Source organism: Thalassophryne amazonica, chromosome 3 (genome assembly GCF_902500255.1).
Source record: "Thalassophryne amazonica chromosome 3, fThaAma1.1, whole genome shotgun sequence".
In the NCBI taxonomy this organism is placed as follows: Eukaryota; Metazoa; Chordata; class Actinopteri; order Batrachoidiformes; family Batrachoididae; genus Thalassophryne; species Thalassophryne amazonica.
The window spans coordinates 72,462,011-72,474,945 of record NC_047105.1 but is presented as its reverse complement, the minus strand read 5'-3'; the positions used below and the strand labels follow the sequence as shown (position 1 = coordinate 72,474,945).

At 41.1% G+C, this 12,935-nt stretch overlaps 1 protein-coding gene across 1 annotated transcript in view; it reads right to left on the bottom strand.

Annotated features, from left to right (window-relative positions):
- LOC117507030 (sodium channel protein type 8 subunit alpha-like) overlaps positions 1 to 12,935 on the bottom strand; it is a 195,911-nt gene that overhangs the window by 110,189 nt on the left and 72,787 nt on the right. Inside the window, 4 exon segments of the mRNA XM_034166715.1 lie at positions 1,782 to 1,923; positions 2,117 to 2,180; positions 5,976 to 6,197; positions 8,199 to 8,290. Coding sequence (XP_034022606.1) covers positions 1,782 to 1,923; positions 2,117 to 2,180; positions 5,976 to 6,197; positions 8,199 to 8,290 — 520 coding nt within the window.

Below are 12,935 nucleotides of genomic sequence, written 5' to 3'. Positions count from 1 at the left end.
CCCATTGTTCCCGGTGGTTGAGGGAGAGGTCGGTGTGCCCTCGGTCCAGGCCCACCTGCGGAAGTGCCGTCGGGTGTGGCGTGCCGCCCGTTCTGCTTTGTTGAAGGCCCGGATGAGGGCGAAGACCCATGCAGACCGGCGGCGGACCCCGGCCCCTACGTATCGCCCCGGGCAGGAAGTGTGGTTGTCCACGAAGGACATCCCGCTAAAGGTGGCCTCCCCAAAACTGCAGGACAGATACATAGGACCGTTTAAAATTCTCAAGGTCATCAATCCCGCCGCAGTGAGGCTTCGGCTTCCAGCCTCACTGCGGATCCATCCAGTATTTCATGTGTCAAAGCTCAAGCCCCATCACACCTCGCCCCTCTGTACACCCGGTCCGGCACCACCTCCTGCCCGGATCATCGATGGCGAGCCGGCTTGGACAGTGCGCCGGTTGTTGGACGTCCGACGGATGGGCCGGGGCTTTCAATATCTGGTGGACTGGGAGGGGTACGGTCCCGAAGAACGCTCCTGGGTGAAGAAGAGCTTCATCCTGGACCCGGCCCTCCTGGCCGACTTCTACCGTTAAGGGGGGGGTCCTGTTGTGTGGGCCGCTGAAGAGGAGGTACTGCTGGCCCACCACCACCAGAGGGCGCCCTGCCTGGAGTGCGGGCTCCAGGCACCAGAGGGCGCCGCCGCCTCACGTGAGCAGCTACGGTGACAGCTGTCACCCATCACCTGAGACAGCTGACGGCAATCATCTGTGGGGTATATCAGCAGGACGGCACCTCCACCTCATTGCCGAGATATCGTTTCTACCTACGGGGTAACGTATCAAAGCTGACAGAGTGTATCCTTTTGGATTAGTGTATAGCTTGTGGATTACTGTTCCAACGAGAGGTGGAGGTAACTTCCCTGCTGTTCGGAGTCTTGGGTGCAAACGCGCCCCCATCTAACTGTTCTTTGTTCCTCGCCAGCAGTACCAGGTCCGACACGCGGAGGCAGTGGCCACCTGGGAGTTCGGGACTTGGCGGCTCCAGTATTTCCGGGGTCCTGTGGCGGAGGAAGCCGTGTGGTTCGGGTCTTACCTTGGAGAGGCGTCTCCTATCTTCGAGCCTGCCCACACGACACTTTTGTGAATTGACTGTTGTCCATTTCGTGATTGGTTGTATTCGTTGTGCACGTTCACAACAGTAAAGCCTTGTTATTTGACTTTCTCCATTGTCCGTTCATTTGCGCCCCCTGTTGTGGGTCCGTGTACTGACACTTTCCCAACATCATGGACAGGTGTCTTTTATACAAACAGGTGCAATTAATACAGGGAAAGAGTGCAGAATAAGAGGATTTAAAAAACTAACTGGTCTGGGAAAGCCAGAATTCTTGCTGGTTGGTAGATGATCAAATGCTTATTTCATGCAATAAAATGCAATTATTTTAAAATGATATAATGTGATTTTCTGATTTTTTTTTTTTTCCTTTTCTTTTTTAAGATTCTGTCTCCCACAGGTGAAGTGTACGTACGATAAAAATTACAGACCTCTCCATTCTTTGTAGGTGGGAAAACTTGCTAAATCAACACTGGATCGAAGACTTATTTGTCTCACTGTAGTTGTTGATTCATTCAAATTACAAGGTGAAGGTTTTGTTATTATTATTATTATTATAATAAAGGTTATATCTGCATCCATAACTATCTGAAAATTAACATGAGGTTCTATATTTAGATTTTTCTGGGCAGAAAGAGTTCCAATTCAGACACTGGAAAAGAGACATATGAAAAGAGCATAACACCAAGTTACCAGCATGTAAAGATTCTCCCAGAAGTCTTGGGTCATGAGCCGAAAAAGGGTGAGAAAAGCCCATCCAAAGCTGTCAAAACTGGTATAGCCATAGTTGGGGTTCCTTCCAGCTTTCATACATGTAAAGCCCTCTGGACACCGCCTGAAATTGTAACAAAAACAATAATTAAAAAATTAAAAGAAGACATCAAATAAAAAAGTTTAAAAATCAGCAAAACTTTTATTCATTAAAAATAAATGTAGGATATCAGTTATACAATTTGTGTGAATTTTTTAAGAATAAAAAAGAGAAAAAGTCATGGCAACATGTTTAGCCTAGTGAAGTGGTGACCAACCCTGAGTCAGAACTGTTTCCACATAGTAGAGCATCAGGACTGCCATGAAGGAAGTAGAAATTACCTAAGAAATAAAACACAGAGCAGCTGTATGTACTGGGTAATTTTAAATAATATATTAAATAATAATATAGCAAATGATTATTTTGAACACATAAAAATAGAGAAGAAAAAATACAACTGAATATGAGAACATTTTAACAAAACACATGATTAATAATAATATGAGCAAAGCAACGGCTCCAAAGGCACCGGCTCAAGGTCGCTCATGGTACAGGGAGGCCTAAACAGGAAATGCCAAATTTTGAGTCCACAGTGAAACAGCAAATGTCAGATGTTGAACACTTCCTGGACCAACAGTACAGGAGATTAACCTGTTTTTCAGTATGCTGTTTTGCTGTGGTATGTTCATCCTCTAAGGTTTTTGTGTAACTTTGTTTGTCTCAATTAAAATACAAATACAAATAGATAAAGAGGAGATCGCGTGTGAATACAGGAGATTTCACGGGAATTCAGTGGACAGTCGACACTGAAACAGGAAATGCTAAATGCTGAGTTGACACTGAAACTGGGAACGCTAAAGTGAGAGGCAGCGTGCACCTTGAGAGCTCATGAGGCCAGTCAGTAGCTATTTAGTGTGTAAATTACATTAAGGTTTCAAGTTCAAGTTTATTTGCCATTTGCAGTGGAAAAATAGTGCAAGGAGCTCAAAAGTGCACTAGCAAGACATACACAAACAATAAAAAGACATAAAAGAACATAAAAAATGCCATAAAACAACAAAGCCACAAAATAATTTAAGATACATTTAAAACTAATCAAAGAGTGTTGATCATTGCTACGGCTGGTGGGAAGAAACTTTTTCTATAACGTGATGTCCCACATTTAATAGACCGACAGCGCCTACCCGAAGGAAGAAGCTCAAACAGGTCCCTGGCAGGATGCAGGAGATCTTTAGTAATAGCCAAAGACCGGACTTAAGCCTTTTTTTTGTAAATGTCCTCCAGGACCGACAGTTCCACGCCAATAGTTCTACTGGCTGAACAAACCACTCTATTCAAAGCCTTCTTTAGCAGTGGCATTTCCAAACCATGCAGTTATAGCGTTTGTAAGAAGACTTTCAATGCAGCTGTGATAAAAATTTAAGAGAAGATTCTTGTTCAGAGTAAATTCTTTCAGCTTACACAGAAAAAAAAAGCCGTTGTAGACACTTTTTAACAATTCTGTTGGTGTTATAATTCCAGCTCAAGTCATCAGATAAAAACAATCCCAGAAATTTAGTTTTCAACTGTTTTCACCTCAGCGCCATTTAATATGATGGGAGCATACGATCTATATTTACTGAAGTCAACAACCAACTCAAACGTTTTTGCAGTATTTAACTTCAAATTGTTTTCCTCGCTCCAGGAAACCAGGTTTTTAGCCATGCTAATGCTCCCCAGAACAATTTACTGAAAAAAAAGTCTGAAGGCCCTAATTGACATGCTGAGGACTTTCCAGGCATGTCAGAAGCAAATAAAGAAAAATGCTTAAAATGGCGGGGACTTAAGAGTGCTGTCGTGGGGGGGGTGCAAAGCCCCCCAGAAACTGAAGGGTTTTAGTTATGCTAATGCTCCCCAGAACCATTTAACGAAAAAGTCTGAAGGATGTACATGACATGGTGAGGAGCTTTGCTTGTTCATGTCTGTGACATATGCATATTAATAGTAATAACAACAACACTAATAGCAAAGTTAATTTAAATATATTATGTTCAACAAGGAGCAGGAAGAAGTTTTCACTTATTTGTTCCTACCCCCTTTTCATCTAGTCCTCATAATTTCTATACAATTCAATAACTAACTAATCATATAATTAAGGCAAAGCCTTGGACCGAACATTGGCGTAGCTTAATGTAAATTTTGAAGACTGCTCAGGTTGTGAATTTCAACAAAATATTTATTGAAATGGGCAGGGACACCGGCAATTGCAACTTGACCGCAACAAAAGTGAAACTAAATTGATTCAGAGAAATAAATTGGCAGGAAATTTTGTGTTATTTTCACACTTACACAAATATTCTGTCTCAGATTTAAAGAATATCACTGATTCTTGATCAGTTTTGATGTTGTTGCGCTAAGTGACCAATTTCAGCACTACGCATTACTTACTCAGACACATTTCTGGTCTACTGACTCGGTCGAACATCCAGGCACATAGCCTGTGAGGTCTTAGCAACGTGCTTAGCAACGTCAGCTGGCGTGACAATAATTGAGCTCGGTGGATTGTTTAATAGAGGACAATTAAATTAGATGAAAGTTTTTTACATTTTAGCCACTATTTTTGTTTTTTAAAATGCCCAGGCAATGCGAGGCAGTGAGTTGTACCAACAAAGCAAGAAAGAAAATTAAAATCCATCAGGATATTGAAAACAAAACACAGAATGCAAAATTTAGGGAGCATGGCCCTCCTTGGCACAGGCCAGTATTTCATAAAGCATAATGATGACACACCAAGAGGATTATGCATCACAATGATCAGTATCATGCGTTACTTTGGGCAGAAATAATCAGCAGCATGGCCCCTCCTGGGGCAGACCAGCAATTCATAATGCATACATATATACATGACATAAAATACAAATTACTTTTGGTGTGTCTATGACGTAGGAGTAAATAGGATATTGAACATCTGGCCATTGTGTAGGATCATTTTTCCATCGTCCAACTTCGTGTTGGTACGGACAAGATGCCAGTCCTGCTGCTGCCAATTTGGTTTTATATCGCTCCTGGGTGATATTATCCAAGCCCTCTAAATAGCTGAAGGCCACACAAAGGCCCCAACAACAGAAATATAACTAAATTCAAACAAAAAATTGCTTAAATGTGGAATTCAGGAGCACATACCGCTCGCAAATACACAATGCATCTCTAAGGTAAAACACGTCTACAACTGTGTATTTTCATGCGAGTGACTGATCTGATGCAGAAGCAAAGTGGATGTGTTGTTGCCGCGACCAAATCAGTTCCTCCCCCACTTATTTTACATCACATCATGTGACCATTCAAAATGGTGCCGCCCTTCGGTTGTAGGGGTCCTCATGGCGGATGGCACGTGACCATTCAAAATGCCGGCGCCCTTCAGTTGTGGTGGTCCTCATGGTGGATGAAGTGGATGGCACGTGACCATTCAAAATGGCAGCGCCATCATTCAAAATGATAGTGCCCTTCGGTTCCAGGGGTCCTCATGGCGGATGAGGCAGATGGCCTAGGAGAATTTTTTTTTTTTTGTCATCACACAAACATCTCGTTCAGCCTTCAGTGTCACTCAATGTTCGGTATGAACACTATCCATATATACAACCCATACAATTGCCTTATAAACATACATCCCATTTCCTATACAATGTGAATATAAATATCTTTTCCCAAACTATATACAATCCATATAGTACCAAGATCAACACCTTTAACGCCCATTCTCTTTCATATACCTCTTTCATAAAATATTTTTTGTACTTCTTTTTAAGCAGATTACTATTTGTACTCTATTTTAGCTCCAGCTCCAAACTGTTCCACAAATTCACTCCACAGATTGACACATTACATACTTTTCATGGTAGTGTGCATACTAAAGTTTTTGAAGTGTAGCTCTCCTCTCAAATTATAAATACTTTCTCTTTCTTTAAATATTTCTTATATATTGTTTGGAAGTAGTAGTAGTAGTCATAATATTGCATTACCTTAATTACCCAATGTATCTATGCATTTAAAGAAAAATATTGCATCTTCTAATAAAGAAATTTTAAAGAAAACTATGCAGATGCCATTTTCTGCTACTGAATATCCAATTTATTTTGTGCTGTCTGATCACAACTCACTGTCATTCATGATGTACTCGCCAAAATCAAAACCCCTGCTGCCATTTGGAAGGTATTGGTCAGTCATGTTGATTGGCCAGAAGACACACTTGTGTCTTAAGTTCCCCATGAAGAGCTGGAGTCCAATCAGAGCAAACACACTGAGACAGAAGACAGTCAGGATCATCACATCTGACAGCTTCTTCACAGACTGGATCAGAGCGCCCACAATGGTCTTCAGACCTGCCAGTTAACAGACAATACACACACGCCCACACAAATGTGTACAAATACGCACACATGGACAAAAACTCAAGCACATATACAGTCACAAATTAAGAGGGGAACACAGATGTGCACACACACACACACACACACACACACACACACACACACACACACACACACACACACACACAAATAAATAGAAATTAAACTTTTTCACAAACAGTTCACAAACAGTTAATTTGATAACTGCAGTCAAACAGCAACTTAAATCACTTACAAATTTATTGCAAATTCATTTTGTATCTCATTAGATATATTTAAGCATGACATAGACCAAGATATTTTTCAATCACCTTATTGTTACACTGTCGAACCTAATATGTATGTCCAAGTCAAATATTTTGAGGCAACTTACATTACATGAATAATGTAAATGTTTACTAGTGCAATTACAAGTAGTAATTGACTACTCTATTCAAGTAAAATAAATATTGTATATTTATATTTGATTTTTTTTTTTTTTTTACTTTCACTTCTGATGCTCTGGTTACTTCCTACCCTGTGTGCTGCTATACAATGCTGGTAGAACCTCAATTTCCCTGAGGGAATCTTCCCAAGGGATTAATACGCTTCTATCTAATCTAATATTTTCATATTAATATATATCACTACTTACATATTTCTATACTATATTCTACACTATATTCATAATTTCATTTCTCTTCCACCATATCTCTGCAACCATTCATTGGAACATCTCAGACCATCTTGGATAATAAACATACTAATCAACTAAATAAGGTACCAAAACAAGCAACATGCAGAACCAGGCTCAGTCAGGGAAGAATGATATAAAGAGGAGAAAGAGGACAGGCGATGAAGAAGTGATAGCTGGCAAGAGGTGATGAAAGGTCGCATGCATGTCATTTAAACGCCAAGGCTGAAAGAACTGACCCTGTGTCAGCATCTCCTGTCTGAAAAACGTGATAATGACTTGCTTTTAACTGAAGAACTGTAACCATTCAAGGAAATCTTTCATCAAAAACATGCAGTACCTCTGACTAAGGGAGCCTTCAGGCTAGTGGAGCTCAGAACACAGCTGAGCACTGCATGGTGGAGACTGTGCACATACTGCAGTAGTAATGTATGTGCAGATATAACTTCACCAGCTCTATACAGTTACTTGATAAATAAACATTTACAGGGCCACTAGCAAGCAAATGTATGAAGCTGTATTAGGATGAATTATATTTCTCTCTTTAACTTCCAAGAAAAATACACTTCTTCAAAAATAAAGACCAGAATCAAAGCATCTCAAGTAATTGAAAACATTTTAACATAATCAAAAAAGTAAAGCCCCTTAAAGCCAAACCAGTAAAAGTGTGTTTCTCAGCGCTTCATGCAGCATTAATATCTTGTAACATTAGGCTTGGCAGTCTTAGGAAATTACAAAAATACATAAATAAATCTTTCCATACAAGAACAATGTCAGATGTGAGAAATGTCAAAATGGAATAAAATACAAAACTCTAAATTTCTTATCTTCTCCTGTCTATTATTTGCATTGGTTTAATCATTTGTGACTACATCATCCACTGTAACAAAAATGAAAAACAAATTCAAAATGTCAAACTTGAAATAAATTTAGTCAAAATGTAGTGCGTAAGCCAAAGTCCTGAATAAAGCACATTTAATTGAAAAAAAAAAAATCCCACATTATCATCCTGATTTGAAAAATTATTGTTTTCTTCCCATGATGAAGAATAAATTCATAAGGTACTAATATATAGCTATTGAATAACTCCATGGGTGCATATGGGACACGTGACACCATAGACTCTCAGAAGACTGCTAAGCCTATCAAAAATGTATCATGACCATTTTTGATTTTGTAAAATGAAAACAACAACAAAAAAAAACTAATTTATTTAAACATCATCTAAAGTGACATACTGAAGTAACAGGAATAAACAAGAGATCATATGTTCAGCCTTAGAGTTTAAATGGGAGTCTCACCTGGAATGACAGAAATAGTTTTCAAAGCTCGAAGAACCCTGAACGTTCTCAGCGCAGAGACATTCCCAAGGTCCACAAACTCTGTAATATATCTGTAACAAGGTAGGATGACACACAAAACAAAACCCCATGACACAACACACACGATTACAACATTCAACACATACGCGCTACAGCATGACACCAGCACCACCATCGAAGACCAGGAGGGACACCACGGTGAGAGAAAGAACGCCTGTCCAACCAGAAGAAAGAACAAAGGAGGAAGAGGATACGGACTGAAACAAAACCACACCTAACATCAACCCTGTGGCTCGCCCACCCATAAACACAGACACCTGAACTGTCTTACCTGGGATAACTGAAATTGTTTTCAAAGCCCTCAGAACCCTGAATGTACGCAGAGCTGACACATTGCCTAGGTTTACAAACTCTGTTATATACCTGCAAGGTGGATCAGATACAGTTACTCAGCAGTCATCCCGAACAGAAGAAGGAAGACAAACAGAGTGACGAGACAGAAAAAAGAAAGTAAGCATTCTATTATGAGTAGCAATAACAATATATTGTACATGGATCCAAACTGTTGGATGAAATTGTCTTGAATTCAATTTTAGCAAAAATTTAATATAGCTAATTACATCCCAATCCCCATTAAATGATCTTACAAAAAAATAAAAAAACCTGTCTGGGATCAACCATTCCAAAATGTCAAGACTAACTAATCAGAATAGAACAGCTCATACAGGCACGGGCACAGTACAATCTTCACTGCCTATATTGGTGCAAAGCATTTATACCTTTACTTGTAAAAGAACTGAAACAGATTTTATGAGACTGCTGTCGCTCTGTGGTTTGCAAATCTAAAGTCAATGCTATGACACTACTGTCACCAGAACTATTTGAAGGAGATGAGTTCAAACAAATATGTTTACTTGTTTGGATGCTGTATTCCACAGATCACAACTGGGCTATCCACAATTTTGACATGAATGCAGATGGAAGGCACGCAAGATGAATGGGTAAATTCAGGTTAAAAATGACACAAATGTTGACATGGCAAAGTGTTTTATCGCACGTCACATGTGCAAGTATGTGCCCATATACTGCAGGGTAAGAACAATAAAAGACAAGATTAAGGGCCCCTTCACACATAGTATGAATAAGTACAAATCAGGGCGAATCACAGCATAACAGCTTATATGAGCGAACCACGAAAACATCAAGCCGACGGACAGGCATGAACAAACCCGCTGCGACGATGTCATGCATGCGATGGTGTCGTGCAAGCAGGAAAACAGTGCGAGCAGCTGGGACATGTTGCACCACAACACGCCGCTGATGTGGAGAACTATAAAATAAAAACCAGCTGTATAATTAGTGAATATCACTGGGTTGATATAACTACTAAATAAAAGGGGACACAATACAGAACCCTGCAGTTAAATAACCCTGGTTAATTAAAAAAATAAATGCCACTCACGGGATTCGAACCTGCAATTTACAAAAACTATGATTACCAGATGGAAACTTTACCACTACGCTACAATCACTGTCTTATAACAGGAGCGTGAAATGGCTAAAGTCAACAAGCAGATAAACATATTTAAAAAAAAAAAAAGAGAAAAAGCGCTCTGATAAATGACCAAACAGCGCTTGTTCCGGCATATTTCTGCTGATACATGACTGAAAGTGGCATATTTGTTGCACTGTTGGCTTGTCATATAGTCCTGCATTGTTCACAGGACGTGCGTGTCCTGTCAGACAGACATGACATTCAGATCGCCTGCTGCGTGTCCAAATGAACTGACGGTCCATTTCTTCAGCCTGTCGCAAAAGTGATACGTTTTTATGTATTTCCACATGAGGAAGCAAGCACACACACACACACACACACGTGTGTCCATCAAAACATGGTATGTGTTCTGCAACTGTGACATCCAGGACCAGAGATGTCTCAACAGCTGTTGGCAGCCAGCCACGCCCCCATCCGTTCAGCGCATAGACCAAGGTGTCACTCTGTGATCAGATGAGAGGCGCCTCGCATGCGGGGGGCAGGGCGCAAACCACACACGCACATGTTGGGGTGGGGGTGTGTGTGTGTGAAACATACGCACACGTGTTGTGGGAGGAGCCAACACTCTGGCACGCCACATGCGTACTTGGCAACTTCACAGTCATGGGGGCACTTAGACAAATTTCACCGCCAGCTCGAAAGTGATCGTCTGCTGACTGTTTTCATGCTAATAGCGCGAATGGCCACACATTTTCTGAGTGTCAAGCGAGCGGTGTTAGATGTTCATGTGTGTCACATGGAATTTAGCCGACACCTGCCGTGAGAGGGATCGAATGGGCTCTCACAGCGCACACTCTGTCTTTCAGCTGCTGGTGTGCGCAAATAGTTGGAGCACAGGTGTACGAGGCGTTGGAGGCAGCTACGATTTTCCATGATTCCTTCTTCTTACACAATTTTACCACATTCGTACAAAGCTTGAAGGGGCCCTAAAATTCTATTTGACAGAGGTCCAGCTCATTTTCTTAGTAAGGCCACTTATTGTTCTTCAAACAAATTGTATTTCATTCACTGCACTGCATGCATTGAGATGCAAAAGGCAGAGTTTCAATTTTTTCAACTTGTTATTTAAGGAGTCCCAGTTGCTCTATGACAGTAGTCTCAAACTGATTCCAGAACGGGCCAAGAGGGTGCAGGTTTTCTTTGCAACCACCATCACACTGATTAACTGTGATTAATGCTGTATTCCCTGTCCACCCACTCCAACCACTAGGTTGGAGTGGGTGGTTGCAAAGAAAACCTGCACCCTCTTGGAATCAGAATCAGTCTGAGACCTCTGCTCTATGGTATATAATTTATGCTTTTATGGGTTCAAGGAATACATCTATATTATATAACAAGAATATAATATATTAAAGACCACAGCCTTCTTTGACAAAATTAACTCGTTAAAGTCATAGTTGAGGTAGTATAACTTCAAATGTACCTTAAACTATCCATTATACAACTACTATGGACATGAAGACATTTCATCTTTCATTGAAGGAACTTCTTTAACTCAGCCACATGGGGTGTGCAACCAGTACACTCTGAGTGCCGGTGTCACAGACTAAACGGTCGCCCCTAAAAATCGGCCTTCTTCTGCATACTGCGCATACTGATGACACGCATGGTTTACATCCAGTAAAATTGGTCCCCGCTGGGTTTCTCGCTTTGCCGCCGAGAGAATAAGACCCTTGCTTGCGATCTTGTGCTTGATATATATATCTAATGATAATGGATGCCACTGAAGAGATTTTGGATGATGGAAAGACCGTTTGTGATTACAATGAACTGATGGAGGTGATTAAGCAATACTTGAAGGACTGCACATACTCAGCTAGTTTTACCACAATGACGAGCATAATAGATCCTTTTAAATTATTAGTATTATGACACTATCAGATTGCCACATTTGTATATTAAAAAGTGATTAGCATAACAGAACCTTTTAATTTATTAATTGGTGAGGGGAGGTGATGGTCTAATGGTTAAGTGTTGGGCTTCAGACAAGAGGATCTTCGGTTCAAAACCCAGCCAGACCGGAAAATCACTAAAGTCACTTGGACAAGGTCCTTAATCCCCTACTTGCTCCCGGTGTGTAGTGAGTGCATGGAAGCACCCTGACATCGGTGTGTGACTGTGCTTGTGTGAATGGGTGAATGTGAGGCATAATTGTAAAGCGCTTTGAGCTTCTGATGCAGACACAAAAGCGCTACATACATGCAGTCCATTTACCATATTAATATTATGACACGATAAGACTGCCACATTCATATATAAAAAAAATGATGAAGGGTGTAGTTTACAATCTGCCCAAGTATATCAAAAGTAAGTTATTATTCTATAGACATTAACCTTAAATCTACAACAATTAAGAAGTCACGACTGGGGGACTGACTGTGTAGACTCATCATTCCCCTCCAAAATGACGCATGCACAGTGAAGACAGAGGGGCCAATCAGAAGGTGGGGACTGTTCAGACCGCAGTTGGTGTCGACAAATTGTTCCCCTCCAAAATGACGTATGCATGCTCCAAAATGACGCATGCGCAGTATGCAAAAAGGGGACTGATTTTTTTTTTTTTGAGGGGGGGGGGGGGGGGGGGGGGGGGAGACACCGTTCAGACGGAGACACCATTCCCAGGCCCGGATAAATGAGTAGGGTTGTGTCAGGAAGGGCATCCGGTATAAAACAAGCCAACATAAACCTGCAGAGTACAAATCGAATTTCCGTACCGGAATGATTGAGGCCCAGGTTAACAACAACCACAATTAATGCCAGTGCCCAACAGGGTGCTGGTGGAAATTGGACTACTGCTGGGCAAAGAAGAAGAGGAGGAGGAGAACGTGGCCACAGACAGCAGGAGAAGAGGTAAACTAGAAGAGTGGAAGTGAGAGTGGGGACAATGAATGTTGGTAGTATGACTGGTAAAGGGAGAGAGCTGGCTGATATGATGGAGTGGAGAAAGGTAGACATATTGTGCGTGCAAGAGACCAAGTGGAAGGAAAGGAAGAGCAGGAGCATCGGCAGTGGGTTCAAGTTGTTGTATCATGGTGTGGATAGGAAGAGAAATGGTGTTGGGGTCATTTTAAAGGAGGAGTATGTTAAGAGTGTGTTGGAGTTTAAGCGAATGTCTGACAGGGTGATGAATATATGCACTGATGATGCAATGATGATTTTCA